General features: G+C 29.3%; 1 protein-coding gene across 3 annotated transcripts in view; it reads left to right on the top strand.

Moving 5' to 3' along the window:
• The window catches only part of LOC107445749 (B-cell receptor CD22), a 417,445-nt gene that overhangs the window by 350,566 nt on the left and 41,848 nt on the right, over nucleotides 1-25,031 (top strand). For all 3 annotated transcript variants that reach the window (XM_071178321.1, XM_071178319.1, XM_071178320.1), the window contains exons 10-11: nucleotides 3,975-4,325; nucleotides 7,012-7,266. In XM_071178321.1, coding sequence (XP_071034422.1) covers nucleotides 3,975-4,325; nucleotides 7,012-7,266 — 606 coding nt within the window. The remainder of the gene's footprint in view (nucleotides 1-3,974; nucleotides 4,326-7,011; nucleotides 7,267-25,031) is intronic.

Raw genomic sequence — 25,031 nt, 5'->3', positions numbered from 1 at the left:
CCCCCTTTTTTTCATATGTCTATAATTTTTCTTTGTTTTATTCTTCATTTTGAACTTATCTAATGAGTGCTGTTTACTTGCAGCTTAAGCGCAATAAATGATACTTATTGTTTTTCTTAACTTTCTTAGTGTTTTCTTGTATTTTTTTTATTTATATATATATATATATATATATCTTAGTTTTGCTTTGAAAAACTTAGTATTTAATTATTACTTGGAAAAGCTCTTTCCGGCAATTTTATTGTAATGTGCTTTCTAGAAAATTAGATATATAAATATTCTAATGAACTTCTGTGTGTTCAATATTTCAGAAAGTATACAGAATATTCAAGGGAAATAATAAAAGTTTTCAATATTATCTGTTTTTAGTCCTGATTGCAATTTATGAAAAGTAGAGTTAGATTTTGTAAAAAATAAATAAAGGAGTAAATAAAATAATACAGTAGTAAAGAGTAATGAAACATAATTATAGTGTTTCATAAAATGAAAATGATAATAAATATATGAATATAATAAATAATTCGTAAAATATCGTCAGTATCTGTTTATTCAGTCAGAAATAATTTATGGTAAATAAAAATGTTGTTAACAAAAATGTATTAAAAAAAATTATGAAAATTTTGCTATAGAAAATACATTTAAAATATTTGTATATTTAGTCATAATTAAAAAAAATTATATAGTTAGAATTATTAAAAACTTAGAATATAGTTATGTAGTTAGAACTGTTAAATAGTTAGATTGTAGTTACATAGTTAGAATTGTTAACGAAAACATGTTGAGGAAAATAATGAGTGGAAAAATACAGAAAATATTCATAGATTTTTTCAAGATATCAATTTACTTCAATTATAACTAGATTTTTGAAAAATAATATTAAAGTAAAAAGCATTCTTATGAAAATATTGTATTTGAAAATATATTGAGTTTTAATGAGCTTTAATTTATTATGAAGCCTTAAAAAAACTATCTATAAATATTAAAAAAATAATATTTCAGAAAATATAAGCAAAAATATTTATATATTTAGTGAATATTAATAACATATAGTTAGAATGTTATAATTGTAGAAATATAAGCCATTCATTTTACTAGTATTAATTATTATGTATCAAACTGTGACAGTATGGTTTCCAGATTTGTAATTTACAAGTTTCCAGATTTTTCATTCGGTGAAAGCAATCGCATGTAAATATAATATCGACTATTGTGAGTTGTTTAGGCAAAAAAACTGTTGCAGAAATTAATTTTTAAGAAATTAATTTTATTCAGGATTACAATAAATTGCAAAAATAATTAGTGTTCTGAATACTATTAACTAATGGAAAAAAATAATTATGCTAATTCTGTTGGATAAAAAGGGTGCTTTTAACCTATTTAAACTTGATATTTGTAATTAAATTATCATATCGAAAATTGTTTTTTTTTAAAGTTATTTTAAATTTGAAAATTAAGTTTAACATTTTTTCTAAATGAATTGACTATCTAAAAATTATAAATAAGAACAAGACAAATTAAGAAATGAAATATAAAAACTGATATTTACTTATTAAAATTAGGTTAGTTTTTAATAAGAAGTGTGCTGTTGTCGTAAGTTTGCCAATTTATAAACCCAAACTTGCGTCAAAAGAATCTCACAATCCCACGAGACAAGGATGTGTTAAATCTTTCAATTTTACCTATTATTTATCGATAACACACTTACTGCAGAATTGGTTTTGCCCAGTATAATCGCACTATCCCATAAAACAATTTTAAAGAGAGCATAAAAAATACTCAAGAAAGAAGTTATAAAATAAGGATTTAATTAAAATGAAATGTTTTTAAAATAAGTGTAGAGTTTTTTAAAAGACAATTAGAAAGAGGAAAAAGACTTTTTCAAAATTTTTTAGCTATTGTGATCTATCTAAGTAACATATAGATCAAAACTGATAAGGTATGCTTTGTGCCATGTGGATTAAAGGTATACTTGTGCGGAAGAAAACAGCATGAATAAAACACTAAAAGTTCCGAAATGAACATACTTTGGTTTCAGTTCTATAAACAAGAACCTTCCTAGGTGACTAAACAATAAATGATGGCTCAGAAGTAATCAGACAGACGCGTACAAAGTGGTTCAACCAATAGGGATAGAAGAACAAGTTGGGATGAGATAATAAAAAAGGGAGATAAGAAACAAATGTGATGGGATTTGGCGGAAATAACTGGGTGCAACAGATTAAATTAGAATAGACTTCCAAATATTGGGAATGGTGGGACACAAGAAAGATCATTAACTAAATTAATGAAATTTTTCAAACCATGGAATGACTTCCAAAAATCGAATAGGTAAATGAAGAACATTGTTGAATGATTTTAGCAAAAGAAAAACTCAAGCGTGTAAATAGAATTCTAACTATGTATAACCAACTATGCATTTACAGGGTAAAATACGACCTTAAACTTAAATTTATGCAAAATCTTAGCAATTAGGAAGTTGATTTTTTGGGATAATATTATATAAAAAACCAAATGGTTTAAGCTCGAAATAAACAGTTTGGTGGGTTGTGAAATTAATTTTATATAGGTGGAAATATTATTATTAGAAAGAATTCCATAGTCTACAGCAGTAAATTTAAGGTAAAGAAGCTCTTCATTGAGTAGATAACTATTTGAACCATATTACTAAAGATCCAAGTGTTAATATGTTGAATAGAATCAAATATGCCGTTAAAATTTCAGTCATTATTTCTATTCACCTAGAATATTCTCATAAGCCTAATTCATACTGTGCTAGGTTTTACCTAAATTTCATAAAGCTGGTACTTCTTTTAGACCCATTGTTTACAATATTGGCACTGTTTCCTATAAATTAGTTTCTATAAATTTAAAATTCTGCTTCCTATAAAATTTTCTAATTATATTATTTCCATCCATGTAAAATTAATTTCGCAAACCACCGAACTCTTTACTTCGAAATTTTAACAATTTGATTGTTTTACCTTATTATCTGAAAATCCAGTTCTTTAATCACTAAGACTTTGAATAGATTAGAGTTTAAAACTGCATTTTGTCCCGTCAATAAACTAACTTCCCTTAACCTTAAAAACCCTATTGCTGATAGTAATGACTAGGATATTTTACGAATATCGCGTCTATGTTGTATTGCATATATTGAACACACTAAACATACACCTTAAACTTTGATTTGAAGAACACGAAAGATGTATCAAAATATGAATGGAGATTCCTTTACTCTACATAGTTGGAATTCTATTCACAAGTTTGGAGTTTTCTTCTGCCAAAATCATTCAACAATGTCCTTTATTAACCTATTTGATTTTGAACCATACTTCATTAAATTCAAATAATTCTTTCTACTAACCCCTACAGTTTCCGACTATGTGTAAGTTTATTCTTATTTAATGTGTTGCAGCCTGGGTGATCTGCAAAATTCTCTCACACTTGTTTCTTTTATATATATATATATATATATATAGATATGNTATATATATATATATATATATAGCTTATTAAGAGAACCAAATACAATTAAAGTAGTTAAAATCAAGCGGATACGACAGCAATGACCCAGTCAAGAACATAACTTTCCTCAAATCTGTGGAAAAAGAGGCAGATCACGCACTGGATGGCCAGAGGGTGTGGAGAGCATGCAGGAGGTAAATAGATGGAGTAGTGTCGTTGGTTAAATCGACATGGAATTAGTTGCTTGAGACAACCAAGGCCGGTAATCGACTGTATTGCTGGTTAAAGAAGAAGAATGTATTGCACTTTAATGCTTGTGTGTGAGTGTAACTTATGAAATGCTTACGAAAAGCGATCTTTTTTTCTGTTATAAACTGTTTGATAAAAAAAAAAGATGTTAGATCATTAACTTGAACAACAGTGAAAGGAAGTTTTTTTCCTTCTAATTTTAACACTGTTTTTTTTTTAAATAAATTAATTTTGCTGACATTGCTTAACATTTTTTTCAGCTCCTCCGGCCTTCATCATCGACTTGCCAGACATACGAGGTGCTGAGCGCAACGCAGCCTTCATCAACTTCAAATGCCAAGTGGAATGTGATCCTATCTGTGATGTCACGTGGTCCAAAGACGGAAGCACTATTACGAGCACCGATGTGTATATAATCATTAATCAGATCGAAAACGAGGATATGGTCCAAAACCGATTCAAATCCGTCAGTAGTTCTTTGAAGTTTAATATGGCTGCTTGGCCCGATAGAAGGCTGAGTCGAAAACGCGATGATGCCAATTACACCTGTTCTTCAACAGGCAACGATGTTGGAGAAGGCGTGTCATCCACTATGGAATTCCTTGTTGAATGTAAGAAGTCATTATCAAAATATTTTACATTTCTTAAAGTTCTCACTACTGTATTGTATACACCACACGGAACAAGAACTTCTGCTAGTTCTTACATCAGATAACTAATTTAATAATTTTTCACAAGATATAACCTTTTTCCTCTTTTAAATTTAATTATCTCGGCTCCACATTTACGGATCTAGATTCATGGGAATCGTTTAATATTTTGTAAAATTTTAGTAATATATGATAAAAATGATAAAAAAGATCAATGACAAGAGAAGAAGAAAATTATTATAATGAAATTATTTTTCAAAATTGTAAATTTTTTTTATTTATCAAGCATTTTCATTTAAATTTTTTCTTGAGTGCTCCTCACACTATTGTATTGATATATTTTGCTTTGGCTATATTGATACAATATTAGAAAGCACTCCTTTTTGCGGATATAATCGTGTCCGCTGATGAAAATATTATATCTTTTCTTTATCTTGATGATATCTTGATAATGATATTAAATTTTAAAACATAATATTTTTTAAAATAATCTCATTTCAATAATTTTTTCAATGTTTCCTCCCTTTTTTACCTCAATTTCTTCCTTATTTCCTCAATATATATATATATATATATATCCTTGACTTATTGATTCAACCCCTTTTTTAATTCTCTTTGTAATTTGTAATTTTCTTCTAAATTTCTTTGTTGTCTGCTCTCGTTCTGAGTCGCAACATGGAAGATCGTTATTCATTATTGAAACGAAACTATAGTATGTCTGTTTGTGCTATATAATGTATTTGTGTGTTTTTTACGTTTATTATCTTTATTCATCTATAGGAAATTTTCAACACTTTTAAAATCTGAGATTGTTCCTAAATGTATTCTAAACCTTCATATTTATGCATGAAACGTAGAATTCTCTAATTTTCTGTAACTACAATTAGGAAGTTACCATAAGGGTATTTTCATTACGTGTCATTTGCATTCAAAATCAAAGTAATCATCTTTGACAATCATTTAATTGTTTCATAGCTTTTAATGAATGAAATATTCGCCTAGAGAATGCGAGACAATAACATTCGGTTAAATTCGTATGAATTTAGACCCCAACGAAACAATATTCGAAGCAAAGGAAAATCATTAGAAATTTGCATTCGTAAACGGACCCTTTGCATTTTGTTTTAATTTTGTAAAAGAAGAAAAATATTTCATCTTAAAAACTAAATATACTCAATATTTTTCATTTTCAAAATGAACCCTTTACTAAATTCTTCTTTTGAAAAAACGGATCAACTCATTTTAATAATAATAATATGCTTTTTGTCACAAAAACATGAATTAACGTTCGCAAAAAGTCTTGAAGGACTACTGATATTGTGTTTCTTTTTCTCACGAATTCAATAAATCAGGAACTTTCACAAATTTAAATTTGCGTTTTAAGGATGATATTTTGATTAGAAAATTTAAACATTTCTCATAACTGTTTTAATTACGTCAATGTGCAACATTTCTGATTTATTAGAAATATTTTTTTAATAAGAACGTTAGCGAAATTTTATTGTTTTTTTTACAGACATTAGATCTTTTTATTGTGGAGTTTGAATTCATAAGAATCAAAACCAAGTTTTATAACCTCACGTTTTTTAAGAAGATATTTTTCTTGTTCTAAAAGGAATGGAATAAAAGAAATTAATTATATCACTGATTACTCAAATGTAAATGACTCGTGATGAAAATCTCATCTATCTATCTCATTTGTACATGACGCAACACCGCAGAAATGAATTTTCATTAATTCTCGTGATGAAAATACCCATTCTGAAACGTATGAACTATCTCATTTGTACATGACGCAACACCGCAGAAATAAATTCTCATTAACTATCGTGATGAAAATACCCTTTCAGAAACGTAGGAACTATCTCATTTGTACATGACGCAACACGGCAGAAATGAATTTTCATTAATTCTCGTGATGAAAATATCCATTCCGAAACGTATGAACTATCTCATTTGTACATGACGCAACACCGCAGAAATAAATTCTCATTAACTATCGTGATGAAAATACCCTTTCAGAAACGTAGGAACTATCTCATTTGTACATGACGCAACACCGCAGAAATGAATTTTCATTAATTCTCGTGATGAAAATATCCATTCCGAAACGTATGAACTATCTCATTTGTACATAATGCAACAACGCAGAAATGAAATCTCATTAATTCTCGTAATGAAAGTAACCATTCAGAAAAGTATGAACTATCTCATTTGTACATGACGCAACACCGCGGAAATAAATTCTCATTAATTCTCGTGATGAAAATACCCATTCTGAAACGTATGAACTATCTCATTTGTATATGACGCAACACCGCAGAAATGAATTTTCATTAATTCTCGTGATGAAAATACCCATTCAGAAACTTACGAACTATCTCATTTGTACATGACGCAACACCGCAGAAATGAATTTTCATTAATTCTCGTGATGAAAATACCCATTCAGAAACTTACGAACTATCTCATTTGTACATGACGCAACACGGCAGAAATGAATTCTCGTGATGAAAATATCCATTCAGAAACGTATGAACTATCCCATTTGTACGTGACGCAACACCGCAGAAATGAATTCTCATCTACTTGTATTGCCTAACTTAATTTATAATCTGATGGTGATCGTGATAAATGTAAATTTCAGATGCACCAGAATTTATCAAACTGTCTGAAGACATGATTTTTGTGAACGAAGGGGAGATACCACAGAGTGTGGAATGCGTAGCACAGTCATGGCCTCCAAGCACATTCATGTGGAAAAAGGGAGACTTGGTCATTGCCCGAGATGACGTACTCACGTTTAACGACAGCGTCTATCGTGAACATGCTGGTATGTACGTTTGCCAAGCTGAAAACAGACATGGAAAACTTGGTAAAGAAATGGAGTTGAAAGTTTTATGTAAGTAGTTTTTTTTTATACTCATTTCTACTTTAAATTGTAACAACAGCAAAAAAAAAGAATCGTTAACTTAAGATTATACAGTAAAACATTCAGTTAATTTTTAAAGTAAAAAATAATGTGAAATTTGGCCTGTAATCTCGCGATGCTGCAGTAAACTATTACTGTAAAAAGAGCTTCATTGCAAAATAAAACCCAAGGCAAAAAGTATGGAAATAAAATAGTTTAAAATTTTCAAATACTAAGTTTCTACGAGTCAGTCCGAAAAAAAAAATATTGCGTTCAACTTATAAAAATCTAGTTTATAATTTTTCGGATAATTTTCTTGATCAAATGCTCATTTTATCTAAAGTTTATCTTAAAAATGTTTTGCAAGAATCAGGGCTGATTGTGCTCCGGAAAAAATCCGGATTTTTCGCTAACAGTGATCCGAAAGTTTCCGGAGATCGAAGGTCCAGACTTTTCAAAAAATTATTGATCACAGAATTTCCGGAAATCAAATTTTCAAAGGTGGAACTTAAAAACACAGTTTATTTGTTTGTAAGGGAGAGCCAGTTACTTTATAAGCTTATATTCATGATTAATATTTATTTTTTTATCAGTAAATAGTTATTATAATCATAAACTCAAGAAAGAAAGACATATTTGTAAATTTTAATTACTTCTCCAGGTCATCATAGGTATGTGTAAATGGTATAGGTATGTGCAACTCAAGAAATTTTCCGGAATTTTGACTTGGGCTCAAAATCACCCCTGAAGAATTGCTCATAACATTTTTAAGGCCCCTGCGTGTTCTTTTGGGATAATACTTAATATTTCTCTATTTAAAAAATTTTGTTCTTTAAATACTAATTTCAATTTTTAGTTTACATCCGACCCAAATTTCAGTTTACGATTTCCAATGTTTAACTCAGTAGCCTTGTAAATTTGAACGTAATCCAGAAGACTCCTGGATTAAATAAGAATTGGGAGAAATTTACCTTCGCGGAGGACTTTTTGTTAGAACTAACCCACATTTGCGTTACGTGGAGAAGAAAACCCTGAAAATCTCCCATAATTTACCTGACGGCAAAGGGACTTTAAACTATGGTCCGTATATCATTACTGAAAGAAAACACAAATAATTAAATTCGAAAAGGATAAAACTTCTTTGTAAAAAACTTCTTTGAAAAAAACGCGCTAAGAAGCAGCAGAAATTTCAGAAAAAAGTATCAATAAAAGAAACGAAGGAAATAAAAATAAAAATATGACCACCGAAGCTGACGTCTTCAGGGGGTACCGGCCTCGGTAGCCATTAAAAACAAAACCATTTCTAATTGAGGGAGAAGCAAATGCTTAAAATATCTCCCTCAGTACCAAGATGGTTTTGTATAGAGGTCCAGGAAAAACAAGATACATTCAAAATAATTAACAAATTAAGAAAAGAAACTCAATCAAAATCAGCAGAAAAATAAAAACTCACTAAGTCACAGGTCAAGCATCAACTTCAAAAGCAAGTAGAAGAAAAAAACACTAAAAACTGAAAAAAACAACGCCCCCTATTATAATGCGCAGAAGAAGTTTAAAATGAAATGGAAAAGGTCAGGAGAAAGAAATACGTAGACAAATTAATAGAATGCTTAACTGGGGCTGCTCAGTTAAGACTAGAATTGCGCCCTGTTAAAAGAAAAAATTATATAAAAACTTAGAAACTATCAATCATTTTTTTAATTAAAAAATTATCATTAGAAAAATTAAAAGGAAAATCATTATTACTCAAATTATTTAAAAAATTATCCACAGCTTCCCGAAAACTTTCAACATTATTGCAAATTTTTTTGATCCTAACTAATTGTGAAAAAACAGGATTTTTGAATATTTTACTACACAAATTAGTTTTATAGTTGCAAAAAAAAAATAACGTATATCATTGAATATATTTTACATCAGCAATATGATCAGTGTGATCAGCAGTATGATCAGATTTTTTGTTTTTGTAACTTTTAGTTCTGTAATTTTGATTTAGCTACAATGTCGTGCTATTGGCAATGGCCTTAATGATGATCCTTATCCATCTTTAATGATGATTTGAAAACAACACTGGAGCAAGAGTGCATTACACATGGATTAGAGGGCAGGTGGAGATAGTGATCACCTTGTCTTCTTATTACATTCTCCCTAACGGTGGTAATATTCCCGCGTATTTCAGAGTCGGAATATAACCATTCGAGGATATTCTGAACGGTAAACAAATGAGCTAAATGGGATATTTTAAACTCTTTGAAACATTTCTATTTAAATCTAAAATATATATAAGACAACGGAGGTTCGACAAAAGTTTTTTTTAGTATTATACCAACCATTTATTAAAAGTGTCCCGAGATCTCGATATACCAAGCTTGCAGTAAACGAATTCAACTAAATGGGAAAAAATATTTTCGATCAAAAACATTAAAAAGGCGTTCTGTTCAATCTTAGAAATAGATCCAAAAATTTTGAATAAAAAATGTTTGTTTATAATATTATATACTCCCACCCTTTCTCTAAAGTATGTAAATCAAAATCCTTTTTTTTTTATCTTTTCAATTTTAGGACACATATTTTTGGTAGATAGGCGCGTGTGCTTGACATTTTAACATTTTTTTCGATATTACCAAAAAAAAAAAAAAAAAATANAAAAAAAAAAAAAAAAAAAAAAAAAAAAAAAATATTGATTTTGACACTTTTCGTTTTCCTCCACAACTGTTAAAACCAGAGAACTTTCTATATTTTCTTTCTGATTGCTGAAATTTGTTTTTAGAAAATATTGATTTATAGATTTTACAGTAATTTTTCTTCCTTATGCATTGAATTTTATACACTGAATATTTTCTAAAATAAAAGCACTTCGAAATAAATGTGATGCGATTTTTTATTCACATTTTCTGAGAGTTTTCATTTGCTGCGGAATGAATTTATCAATTTTTGATAAAAATTTTGAATTCAGAAATTTGTGATTAAAAATATTCTGCTTTTAAAACATTCTGTTCTAATACTGTTTTATATTCTCTCTCCAAAACTGTTGTAAAAAGTATCACTTTTATGAAAAAAATTGTTCCAAACCTATTTCTGTTCTGTTTCAATGGACCCTGTTTAAATTGATTTCCAAATAGTTTTGAAATAAACAATTTTAAAATATTTTCCAAATTTTTTATTAACAATCTCAGGAACAATCATTGTTAACTAAATAAGTTTCGCCGTTGTAAAAAATATATATTTCTTACTACAATTCGGTATAGTAAAATTATGGGACAAAATTTGAAATTTTATCTCGCAATTTTTTTCATTCAGAACAATTGATATATTATCTATTAATCTATAATAATTTAACAGTAAAATTAAGAATCTTGAACAGTTGTTTTTCTCAAAAATTTTGATCTTTTGTGAAAAAAAATTGTGATTTTAAAAGTTGTGATTAAAATTTTTGCCTCATACTTTTATGTACTCTTTCTTACACTGTTGAAAAGAAAATACCACTTTAGTACAAAATTGTTCCACACCTGTTTCTTTTTTGTGCCCATGTTTAAATTGATTTTCAAATAGATTTGAAATACATTTGTTTTGGAAAGTTACCAAATTGTCTATTAACTATCTCAGCAACAAGCTTTGTTCACTACCGTAGTGAAAAATATATATTTCTTACTACAAATAGGTATAGTAAAATTATGAGACAACATTTAACATATTTTTTTTCTCAAAAATGTGTTCATTAAGAGCATGTGGTATAATATGATTTTATGTCTACTGATATATATTAATTTAGCGGTAAAGTTAAGAATATTAAACAGCTTTTTTAAACATTTTTGCACCAACATGGCAGGGACACTGATAGTCATAGCAATTAATTAGTAACGAGTTCAAAGCCACTTTACCTTAAATAATGAAAGTTAAAGCACAATTTAGTGCACCATTATTATGTAGTATTATTAAGCACCAGTATTTAAACTACAAGGCTATATGAATAGCGATATTTATCTTATTCAAAATGCGAACACCCAATCTCATTATTAGAACACCTATACTAGGCTTAGTAAAGAGATTACGTGTAATTAGATGCTAATAATTTTAACATCAACGTGACGCTTAACAAATATAGCAGTGAATCGTATCTCTCTATTACAGTTTTAATGAATCTTTCTACAATTAATAATCTAATAGTAAAGCTCTAAACAAAACATAAGTTGCTACTCTAAAACACCAAACACCTATTCACATCACTGAGACACTATCAGTTATAGTGTTGCTGTTGCTTATGCCTGTTTAGGCAGAGGGGTGCTATTGTTCTTGTTTTCCAATGGCGCCATCTATGGCCAAGAATTGGATTTCTGCCACACCCGTACGTCACACCCGTTTATAGGACGGATCCATTCATACATCCATTCATTCATCCACAGATCGTAATTTTGACCTGAATCAGAGAACGATCGATGTCCAATCCAGTACTCCCCAGAGGTATTGATTTGTTATGGGATTATGGAGGACTTTGTGACTCGACAGATTTAACGTACATCAGTCACCATTTACTAGACGGGGGAGTCTTCGGCCGGCGGGGTTCGAACTCACGAACTTTCGGATATGGGCCCAGCGCCATACCGACCAAGATATCCCGGCCCGCAAGCAGCTGAACTTAGGCCGTATAATAGCACTTCTATTCGCATATCTAATAAATAATTTACGAATTATTATAATTTAAGTGTTTTAATGACAAAACGAAATGGTATAAAATATGATTTATTATGACTTACTCCGAACACAGGCTTACTAAAAGGATCTACTATACAATGTTAATAACCGAAACCGAACATTATGGGTAAATTAAGTGTTTGTGAACTATTTGATTAAAATTTAACTAGATGCAGACTTGAATAAACACACCCTTTTTAAATATAAAAAATTCATAAAAATGCTAGTTCCTATCATTTAAATTATAATTATCTACGCATGAAATTCCCAATTAACTTATGAAAATCAAAATATCGAATTAATAACACAGATTATTATAAAAATGCAAAAAGATAGGATAAATTAGTTTTGCCTCTATGATATTAATCAAAATATGTAGTGAGAAATAACACTGTATTTTTATATGTAGTGAGAAATAACATTTATGTAATACGTAGTTATGTAATATGTAGTGAGAAATAACACTTAAAAATGTAAGAAAATTAACAAGAAAAACATAATTATTTAATTGCAATAAATGTCGGGAAATTAAAAAAGGTTTATTGTTTGTCTTCGTTTTATTTGATGCCATCAAATTAAACCAATTTTATAATATGTTCAGACCGACACATTTAATAAGAAGTCATAAAACACTATTCGTTAGTTATGCATCTTCTGCTGGATTTATTGAAATTCAATGCAAATCTTCTTGGAAAAGAACATTCAGTTCTTTACATATTTAGTTATTTTTAAGGTGTTTCGTTTTGTTATTCTTTAACTGTAACTGCACTCACGTCACGTGCTGTAGTTTTCAGTAGAAACAGCCATTTTGACAGTTGGTCGTTACTTAGAAAAGCGGCACTTCGTTCTTTTGGGTCGGAAAAAAGAACAACATTCAGTAGCTGAAACGGTAGAGAGTGCTCTGAATGTCAATATATTTTAGATGAGTGCGATGCAAGTAACAAAATGAGTACTCCTCCTTCGTTAAAATGAAACCACTACAAAAGCTTTGTCTGGGGAAAAGGGAGTAAGCTGGTATTCTTCTAGTTTTTTTTGTTAGTTTATTAAAGATGTATTCTGGCGGTTGGTGCTGTAGTTTTGTAGATTAACAAACTAAGGCGTTTGCGCTGGTTTGCTGCTTTTGAAAATTCTTTCAAATGTAATTATCTTAACCGCTTCTCTTACAATATTTTTTTTTAAATGCGAAAAATCAACATATTTTTTTTTATTTCATTAATAAATACAAGGAACTAAAACAAAAAAATACACAAGTTTTAAGGTGAAATTATAATTTTTTTTTATACGTAATTTGCCATCAGTTTATTATCCCGTGTTATCTCGGGCAAATGAAAACTGTTAAATATTAGTCTTTGTATGACAGTTTTTAAAACACATCTACTTTACAACACAAAGTGAACGCCAGTCAAGTGATACACCATGTATTTTATTTATTTTACTCTTTTTCCTATGCAAATTCTGCAACCATCGCACAAAATGCAATCGCGCGAATGGGATAAAACAAAACATACTGACAAAATCTTCTACGCCCGAGTTTTCTCGGGATAATAAATATTCGCAATATATACATACCCGAGTTAACACGGGATAATAAGTATTTGCAATATATACATACCCGAGTTAACTCGGGATAATAAGTATTTGCAATATATACATACCCGAGTTAACTCGGGATAATAAATATTTGCAATATATACATACCCGAGTTTATTCGGGAAAATAAATATTAGCAATATATGCATACCCGAGTTAACTCGGAATAATAAATATTTGCAATATATACATACCCGAGTTAACTCGGGATAATAAATATTAGCAATATATACATACCGAGTTAACTCGGAATAATAAATATTTGCAATATATACATCCCGAGTTAACTCGGAATAATAAACATTTGCAATATATACATACCCGAGTTAACTCGGGATAATAAATATTAGCAATATATACATACCCGAGTTAATTCGGAATAATAAATATTTGCAATATATACATACCCGAGTTTATTCTGGATAATAAATATTTGCAATATATGCATACCCGAGTTAACTCGGAATAATAAATATTTGCAATATATACATACCCGAGTTAACTCGGGATAATCAGGGAAGCGGTGCATGGAAATTTTAAGCTAAAACACGCTTTTTTTGAACGTATGTTCTTTTGAAATTCTTGTGAGATTTTTTTTAAAGTTATTTTTGTGTGTGACTATTTCCCGAAAACTAAATTAGTCGGATTCCATGAGGGCGCTGACATATAGAAAGTCCATTAGGGTCACTGGATGAGAGGACAGATCATCTCTTGTTAGCCCTAGGCAGTCCAGTATTTAATACTCAGATAAAAAAAAAATTTAAAAAGAGTTAATGAGAAAGTTAAGAGCTAATTTTTGATATCACTGGAAATATTGTACGATAGTATTAAAGTATTTTTAAAAAGCCTTAATAAAATTTCTTTTAATCAGTTAAAAATAGTTTTAAAAATATTAAATAAATTTCTGAACTTCATTTTTATTTAAAAAAATAACGCAATTTTACATACTTAAATCTGAAAAATTCAGTTTAATTTGGTGTTTTTAAAATTTATTTCATTTTTTAAACTGAATAAGTTAAAAAAAAACATTGCGTAAACGTTTAAATTTTCAATCTGTGAGATACATGAAATGTTTTCCTAAGTATAATTTAATTTTCTTAAGTATAATTTAATTTCCTACATTTAATTTCAGCGTGCATTAAGCTAAATTTGCTTCGTCAAAGAAAATAAGAAGGTCACATTTTAAGTGCCTTACTCATGAATTACACAAAATTTTGTTGAAAATAATTATTTATATATATACTATATATAATGTATATAAACAAAGTCTTTGTAACTCGTATTTCTGTTATTAATTGGGTACTTGTACCTCGAGAAGACGACGATAACTGATACACAGATATGTGATCTATTACATCATAACTGTCGTTGAACAGCCGATCCAATTTTGAGTTTACTACGAATGTTCAACTCTGTAGCCTTGTAATTTAGAACCCGATCCAGATGTATCACTAAAATGAATTCATATTTGATGGGCTAGGTTAACTGGAAATAGAGTGGAAAGAACAGCTGCTAACATAAACAAATTCCACATTTACCAATAGCCAATCAGAATCCATGCCCACGATGATGTTGCTTGTATATATCCAATTGTTTAAGTTGAACATGGCAAAAAAAACAAAAACTTTCTGTTATTTAAATAAATTTCATTTTCATATTATCTTGAACTTCCGTAACAAAAACTTTTAGTGACAATAATACTTAAAAATTAGTTCAAATTTTAGTAGTTTTTGTAAAGAGTTCACTAGCCGAAAATTTATATACCAGCCATCATTTCATCCATCATCGAACAAGATATAGAATTTTTCAATACATTATCTACAATGATGAAATAACAATTATCAGCCCTCAAATATCAGCCATCAGTTCTTTTATCATCGAACAAGATATAGAATTTTTCAATATATTATCTACAATGATCAAATAACAGATATCAGCTATCAAATAACAATTATTAGCCATCAAATATCAGCCATCAGTTCTTTCATCATCGAACAAGATAAAGAATTTTTCTATACATTATCTACAATGATCAAATTACAATAATAAGCTATCAAATAACAATTATCAGCCCTCAGTTCTTCCATCATCGAACAAGATTTAGAATATTTTAACACATTATCTACAATGATGAAATAACAATTATCAGCCATCAAATATCAGACATCAGTTCTTTCATCATCGAACAAGATATAGAATTTTTCAATATATTATCTACAATGATCAAATAACAATTATCAGCTATCAAATAACAATTATCAGCCATCAGTTTTTCCATCATCGAACAAGATAAAGAACTTTTCAATACTTTATCTACAATGATCGAATAACAAATTCATCTCCAAAAGTAAACACTGTTTTAGACATATCAAAAGTTTACTATCTAATCTATGCCATCCATATTTGTTTATGCAGTTTTCAGCATTGAAAAAAAAATGCAATATAAAATATGCGTCGAAAATATATTTTGAAAAATGACTACGTGTTTACTTTATTAGATTGTGGATTTTGCAGTAGCGTATATATAAATACGACTGGGAATCAATAACTGCATTATATGTTCATGATATTGGATCCCTATAAATAATGTTTATTGAAAAGATTTATTTTCTACTGTTTATTTACAATGTGAAATATTTGAATAAATCTATTTTATGTGCCTCATGTTGATGGAAGTTTTTTAGTTACGTTTAATCGTAAATTTTATAGTAATACACCCATCAAAAATTCATTTTAGTTAGCTTATGTTTTGGCATCTGATTTTAGCCATTTTTATAAAGCTCGAGAGAATATTTCATAAATCATGTATGGCTTGAAAAAGACGTCTCAATTCTAAACGTCGACGTGTGCTTTCTAAATTTAACTGTTTCAGTTTCGTTTTTTCAGATGTTTAAATACAAATGTTTTTAGCAATAATTTAGCGTTAGCTTGGAGAATTCTAACGCACTCAAGGGAAATCATTATTTTTATTCATCTTTCGCATCTTATATTTTAAAACGATTTTAAGAAAAATTGTTCTGGATAAATATATTCATGGAAAAAAAATTGTTTACAGGAAATTTAAAATATATTTTTTCGAATGTATAAAATTATTTTGAGAAAAATTGTTCTGGATAAGAGTATTCCGTGAAATAATTGTTTACATGAAACTTAAAAAAATATTTTTTTCTAATGCCATATGTACGAATACAAAAATTGAAAGAAAATTAAATAAATCAGTTTTAAAAAAGGAAGCTCTTCTTTTTTTTAAAAAAAAAATCTTTTTTTAAGAAAAGAAAGAAAAGCAAAGAAATGTCAAAAAATTTATAGCAATGAAATAAGTTCCAGTACAAGTAATATACAAAATAAGAGATTCGTCCGCGTTTAAATTGACTTGATTACCATAGAAGCTTGAACCAGCAATTTTTTCCACAAGATTATAAAAAATAATAAAATAATAAAAAATTATTAACTAGCTTTTTCTTTCTTTCTTTTTTTCTATTTATGATTGGTCTGGAACACAGCAGTAGCTGCTTTATAACATCTTTTTTTCATCATTTTAACTTTTTTTTTCAGATAATATGTCTGCTTTTTAGATATTTTAGAACCATTTTCAGGTTTAATTACAGTTTTTTTTTAAATAAAATATATTGTTTTCTTAGAATATAAATTAACTTTTCCCCTCCTTATATGAAATAACTGGAACATTTAAAAATACGAAATTGAATTTAACATTATTTGATTCCTATATTTTATTGGAAGAAATGTATGATTTGTAAATAAGTCTGCAACATATTCAACTAAAAAAAAAATAAACATTTATCCATAACTTAAAGCTTTGACTGAAAAGCAAACAAAAAAGTTTAACTGCAAAATATATATTTAGAATACGAAAAAAAAAATATGCGAATTTACCGCCAATTTTGAAGTACGTATTTAAGGCTGAGCTCACTATGAAATAAATGTTTTTTTTTCAAGACCGTTAACTTTTTTTTTACTCCATTAACCATCAAAGACTTCTATTTTCTCTATTTGCTATAGATTTGTTAGGATTCTATTGAATACCAAGTAAAAAGAATTTTCTCTAATAATTTGCATAGTTAGGCAAGGAACGAAAAAGGTTTAAAAAATAGTTAGTGATAAATTTCTCGAGATAAAATCAAAAACATTTGAATATTTTCCATTCTATCCAAAAATATATACACTTTATGTAAAAAAATAAAATAATCAACTTAGAAAACTAAAGGATTATTTGGCAAAAACTTTCAATGCAAAGACAAATACATAAGAAAGAATATTGAATGTTTTGTATTTTATCTAAAAATAAATATACTATATGTCAAATAACATAAGCGATCATCAACTGAAAAAGGTAAATAATTATTTGCGAACTTTCGAGACAAAGACAAAACCTAAACAGTTGTAATTAAAAAAAATAGTTAAAGTAATATAGTTAGAGTACGTAAAAATAATGTACAAATTTGCCGCCACCTCTCCAAGTCCAAAGTATTTAAATTAAACTTTTGCCTTTAAATATAGATTTGCTTTTCTAAGCAATTTTCTTTTTTCTTCCTCATTCATCTGAGACTTCTATTTTTTTTCCTTCCTATTCGTAAAAAAGTAACTTGTTTCTCCAATCTACTTAAAAATACTGCAAGGAACGATCAAATCCCATTAATTCGAAACCGTAAACTGCCCTTTTCTCTCTGACATGCTACAACATGCCCCAATTCCAACTGCTTCGAAGAAAATAATTCTTCTACGTTAAATGCGTCTTTCTATTTCTTTAGTATATGTTTCTGTTTTGTTTATTCTTCCGCATATTCATTTTATGTTTGTATTGAATAGATACGTTTTATGTTTTCCTGACACGATCGCGATTTTGTTCATCGAACAGATAATTCGGATTTAGGCTTAGGAAAGAATATTTTGCAATAAGGTTTAAAATAAAGCAGAAACAAGCAGATACAAATTTTTACGTTTGTTCTCGTATGAAATGAAATTCGTAAAGCAGACGTTTTTTTTTTCTGTTTCTTTTTGTTTTGGAACTTTTTTAGGTATTCTTTAATCCTTTTCATGTAATATTCAATTCCAATATTGTAATATAGGACGCACAAAAAATAAGATTTTAGCTAAGGATTTATAAATATACATTGCGTTAAAATAGATACAGTTCGTAAAAGGTTTTTCCTCAAGCTCTTTTCTGTTCGCTTTTTTTAAAAAATATATATTTTTGTATTGTTAAAATAAACGGATTAGTGTAGCTTGTTTTTATTATTGCAGTTATCTTGGGGACTTTTGTGATATTAAGTTGCCCTTTTATACATAAATCTTCTGAATTATTTAAAGTAGGTTAAGTAATAGATTTAGAATCCCATAAATATAATGCAAGATTTATAGACAACAATAATATATTTCTGCCAAAATAATAAGATGCATTTTTGCAGGGAAATTTTTAATTCAACAATACGAATGAAAGATATGGCATATGTTATTGTAATAAAAATTTTCTGAGAAAACAATACAAAAAATGTTCTTATTTATGCTGAGTAAAGTTTGTGAAGTTTATTTTGAAGCAAAATATTAAGTTCTTCTAGTTCTATTTATCGCTTTTGTTTAAAAAAGAAAATTACTTTTGTCTTCCTTTTGAAAATAATTAAATCATTTTTAGCTTTTATTGTTCTTATGTTTGGTATGACTCACTCATTTGTGTAATAAAGCTACCCTTTTTACATATTACTTTTTTAATTGTTTAAAGAAGTAGACTGGAGTAAAATGTTCTCTTTTTATTATTTTGTTATCATATAGCCATTGTTGTACTTTCAGAATTAACAAACTTAAAAAATACTCTTAAGTTAAAATCATTAGTATGCATATCTACTTCCATATCGATATCTCTCAAACTCAGTGGCTCGACAGCCCATAGAGGGCCAAAGGCTACTGTGCCCAACTCATTTTTCTTGACCTTGGGCCCTGGGGTGCAGGAGCAGATGTTCCGGTCAGGTGGTCAGCCGAACGCGGAACCCCCAGTATCTAATCAAGCCAAGTATAAGCGCCAAGGTAAATGAAATCCCTAACTGAATTTCAAACTTGTAAATTTAAAATAATTAAAAGATAAAAATTAAAAAAAACACCTGGATGTTTGCCTGGGAATGGGTACGAGTCATATTCTATGAATAGGTCTTCTTTGATATTTGTAGCTTTTGGAGGTCAGCTTTTTTAAAAAAAAATTAAAAATTTTTTTTATTGTATCCGTCGGTGAACAGTCGACCCAAATTTGAGTTTACGACTACCAATGTTCAATACTGTAGCCTTATGCTGAATCCAATCCGGAAGACTAGGGAACTCCTGGATCAGTACCCCCAGAGATATTGATTTGTAATGGAAACTTGGAGGACTTTATGACCCCGACAGATTTACGTGCACCAGTCACCATTTAATACACGGGGATTTTTCGGCCATCTGGATTTGAACTCCTGTTCTCACGAACACGAGTCCAACCCCCTATCAACCAAGCTATCCCGACCCTCTGAGTCAGTTTAAAGATCTTTAATCGGAGACCGAAATACATATAGGATTACTTAGGGCCTGAAATGTACTTCGGAGATAGGACGAATTTGTCTCGCCACTTGGCAATTATAGACTAAACAAGGAAGTTAGTCATTACAACATTTTCTATCTCAAACCTGTGAAACGAAAACTGAAGAGAAAATCTAAAGTTTTACGTGAAAGAGAAATATTGAAGAGCAATTGTGACAACAGCAATCATTCGATTTTTTTTTATCGTCTGTAATATTCCCAATCAGAAGCCTTCTTTCTAAACCGTTTCGTTTAAGAATATATTAAGTTTAAAATTTTATATATTCAAATCTTACATTGAATATTACTCCTACCTACAAGTGTATTTGAGTTTCTTACTGTACCACACACTAACTCAATGTGTACTTCTCTAATTTCGTCCTATCAGCAAACAACATCCAACGCCTAATATAGACTGGACGAAAACTCCAAGCTGACTCAAACACAAATTTAAAAAAAGAAAAACAATTATTACGATAAACACAAATTATTTGGCAATCAATGTAAGCCTCACAAAGTAAAAGCACCAAAATGAAGTAGCAGATCGCTACAGCTCCTGGACAGATTATTACCAGGTGATACTTCACAGCTTTATTATTTTTACGTGACTGCAATAGGTTTGCACTTGTCTACGTTCGTATATAAATTGGTTAAATTCGACGATATATAATATAAATTCTAAGATAAGATAAATTAGACGATATATTAGATAAATATAGAATATTTATTATATCATTATATTGGTATATTATAATAATTAGACCAAATTATTCGAATCACTGTAGTTTTTTTAATAATGACATGTTTTGCACGAGCTTGTAGGCAATACTTTTATATTTAAACACACATGTAACGGGTTTTTATTGAGGAGATTTTTTATATACTTCCTATTTACATTAATATATTATTTTTTTAACGTATTGCATTGAATCTTAACCAATTGATACACGAACATAAACAAGTGCAAACCTCTTAAAAAAACAATAAAGCTGTACAGTATCACCTGATAATTAAGATTTCACATAGAATCTTATAGTGAGTCTACTAATGTGGCCATGGACTGTATAATTTTTTATACATTTTCAATTTTACATTTTTCATTTTTAATATCTGAACTAAGCGTTTGTTCAAAAGAGTAAAAAAGTTAATAAGAATTTTATGATCAGTCTTAGCCAATCCGCTCCCCCTAAACCTTTATTTATTGAACCTAGCCCATCCCATCTCCAGGCACTGCCCGAAAATCGCCTAAATTTGGTGATTATATTGGCGTAGGGTACTGATGCGGAAATATTTCCCTAATTTACCCCGCTTTGCCGTTTTAAAATATTGAGCTCTCTGTTAACGTTTTATGTAAATGATGTGTGTAAATGACTCTGTACTATTGCTGTTAAGTTCTAATATATTTTTTCTATGTATTGTTATTCCATAATTTTTTTTTCAGTAAATTTTTCCAACCTCGTTTTTTAATATCCAAAATATCATTTACTTCTCCGTTAACGCGATAAAAACCTTAAAAAACATTGATTGGAGGTCAAGGAAAATTTGAAATGATTAAATTATAATTTTAGTGCTTATAATGTCAAATGAAACGTAAAGGAGATTGATTTTAGTTGGAAAACGGTTTTTCTGTTTCGTTCCATAAGTAAAATGGTTTTTGATGATCGTTAGTTCTATTTGACTTCGATAACGATTTACTAGATTTTAACCACATCTCTTTATTTTTCACTAGTTTGTCATTCTTAAAAGGATTTTAAATATATGTTTATTGAAGGTGATGGCTACGAAATACTTACAGCATAAAAGCTTTTTATTTAAAAAAACTAGGGTGCTAAGATACCAACTTGCTGCCGCTCATCAACTCCGATGATTGAATTGCAATAATTGTTGCTTCTTGGCAGAAAACAGTTTTTCTACTATAGTTGAAATTATTCATTCAACATATATGTAATGAAAGGAATTCTGTTTGCTTACGCTTGTGCCTCCACTTCCCACCTCCAAAATATTATTATCTATTAGTATTATAAATATTTAGATCTATTAGTATACCATAATCAATCATTTATAAGTAGTCATTTTTTTAAAATAACATTTATAGTATTATAATATTACATAACATTATATTTTTCAAACTAATTTTATGTGTTCGCAACCGTAATTCAATGTTTTCGCTTACGAAACAGCTAAAAATATATTAAATGCTATTTTTTGTCGCATCTATCTTATTGTGCATGAAGCTGATCGTTAAGTTTTAAATCATTTAACAGATCTCTATAATTTATAACAGTATCAGGGTGCGAAGCGCTTGTAAAAAGTACTTAAAGGTGCTTTTTGGGGGATTTCGTTTTTAAAAGCTTTAAAAGGTGCATTTTTCAGCTGGCGTTTTTAAAAAGTGCTTTTTTTCCGAATAATTTTTTTTCTCCCTTCAGTGATATCTGGCGGATCCCATGCATTTCACGAAAAATGGGGTGTTTGCTACGTAATCGTTCACGCGGACTTCATTTCGTACCCACGTTATGACTTGCGCATGCGTGTACGCTTGAAACCGAAACCCGAGTGCTCCAATTCGGATGGAGAATATCAGATCCTTCTGAAATTTTTTTCTTTTTAATTTATTTTAATTTTATTGTTTATTTTATTTTACTTCTAACACTTTTTTGACGTAGGGGGTACTTTTGTTCTGAGTTCAGGTCAAGTTGAATTCACTCGATGATTTGGGAAAGTAATGATTGCTTCGATTTACGTCTGTTTCTTTTTGGGTTTTTGTTAACGCTAAAACTGTTTATAAAAAGTTTTTGTTTTTCAATTATATCACTGATTGAATATGAATTTTTTGAGTGCTTGAAAATTTTTGTAAAGTGATTGAAAAGTTTTTAAAAAGAAAGTTTTTGAAATCGCTACACCATCACTAGATTTTTATATGTATAGTAAGAAAAAGAGGGAAAAAAAACATAATATTTTATTGAGTTATAGGTATATTATTTTGTGTTATGAAAGTATTGAAATTCTTTTATGTATGGCACGAAATTAACGATTGCCGATAGGTTCGGAACCACTGAAATTTAATTCGGATCACCATGAAATTAATTATTTGTTGTCCCACGGAGGTAGAGGATTATTATGCTGTTTTGATTTCTTGTTTTGGTCTGTGATTTTGTAATAGAGAAAAAAAACATAATTTATTGTAATCGCAAACATTATTCATTATTTTCCCTTCATTGCAATTTTTCATTTAATTTCGATCTATTATTTTTTTATTTATTCTTAAGAGTGATATGCAAACGGACCAATGAAAATGCGCACGGACTGGTAGTAAGTTTTGAGTTAATGACTTTTTAAACTAACGACTAAATCATCGTCATTTTTTCCCTTTGTAATGTTTTAAAATAAAATTTATTCACATGCTAAAAAATTATTAAATCTTCAATTTTTAATCATTTGCTTCAAACGCATATTTCTATTAAAATTAACATTTTTTCTCTTTTAGTACGGTGTATTTTTCATAAATTACGGTACATAATTTAAACTTAAATATGCATTGTCTAAACATTACTTTCATTCGATTTAATACATTTAGCCATACGTAAAAACACTTAGTGAATTATTCAAAGTAATTGGTAACTATGAATATAAAAAATCTAGAGTAAAAAATTCAATTAATTCAAAGTTAATTCAAAACATGAATTTATTTTATTTTTTTATCAAAAGAGATTTATTTAACCCTGCATTTGCTCTCTTCCTCATTTCATGCATCTGATTTCTTTTATACTAATCTCATCGTTGTAAAACTGAAACAGCCACATTTTAATATTATGGCTTTTAATGAACATTTTAAATCTTTTTTTTTCTCTTTCGTCTGGAATGTTTTTCAAACATTCGACGCCACTTCTTTTTGCGCGTTAATTTAGCGATCAGATCGTCAAGGATCACGAATGCATTCAAATTGCGTGGAGCTAAAAAGAAATAAAAAAAAATCATTTTAATTTTTAGCGTGACTTTTTTCATTATAGAATCTCCGAATTAGTTTTCGTTTTGTATGAATAAATAGAAGCGGTTCGTTTTATTTGAATGTAATCAATTTTTTGATAACTTCATTTACGCATTGGAGAAAAGTAATCTGGAAAAAAAAATATATTCTATCGTCGTCTAAATCTTCATTAAGCGAAACCACTAGCAGTATTATTTTTTACCCCACATTTTTATTCTTATCTGGGCATTTCATTTGATTTCGATGGTTTTTGTAGAACGACTAATGAATGAGTACGAATGATTTTTTTTCATCGACTTGTTCTGTTTTTGTTAAATAAATTTACAGTTTTATATTTTGTTCTTCTGGTTCCTCTCCTGTCAATAGTTTATTCACGAATCAATAAGTTCAAATACTTCTCAATTTTAGTCTAGAATTATGTATATATATATATATATATATCAATGNCACACACACACACACACACACACACACACACACACACACACACACACACACACACACACACACACACACACACACACACACACACACACACACACACACACACACACACACACACACACACACACACACACACACACACACACACACACACACACACACACACACACACACACACACACACACACACACACACACACACACACACACACACACACACACACACACACACACACACACACACACACACACACACACACACACACACACACACACACACACACACACACACACACACACACACACACACACACACACACACACACACACACACACACACACACACACACACACACACACACACACACACACACACACACACACACACACACACACACACACACACACACACACACACACACACACACACACACACACACACACACACACACACACACACACACACACACACACACACACACACACA

This window comes from Parasteatoda tepidariorum, chromosome 3, assembly GCF_043381705.1.
Source record: "Parasteatoda tepidariorum isolate YZ-2023 chromosome 3, CAS_Ptep_4.0, whole genome shotgun sequence".
In the NCBI taxonomy this organism is placed as follows: domain Eukaryota; kingdom Metazoa; phylum Arthropoda; class Arachnida; order Araneae; family Theridiidae; genus Parasteatoda; species Parasteatoda tepidariorum.
This window is presented reverse-complemented; position numbering and strand designations above follow the sequence as displayed.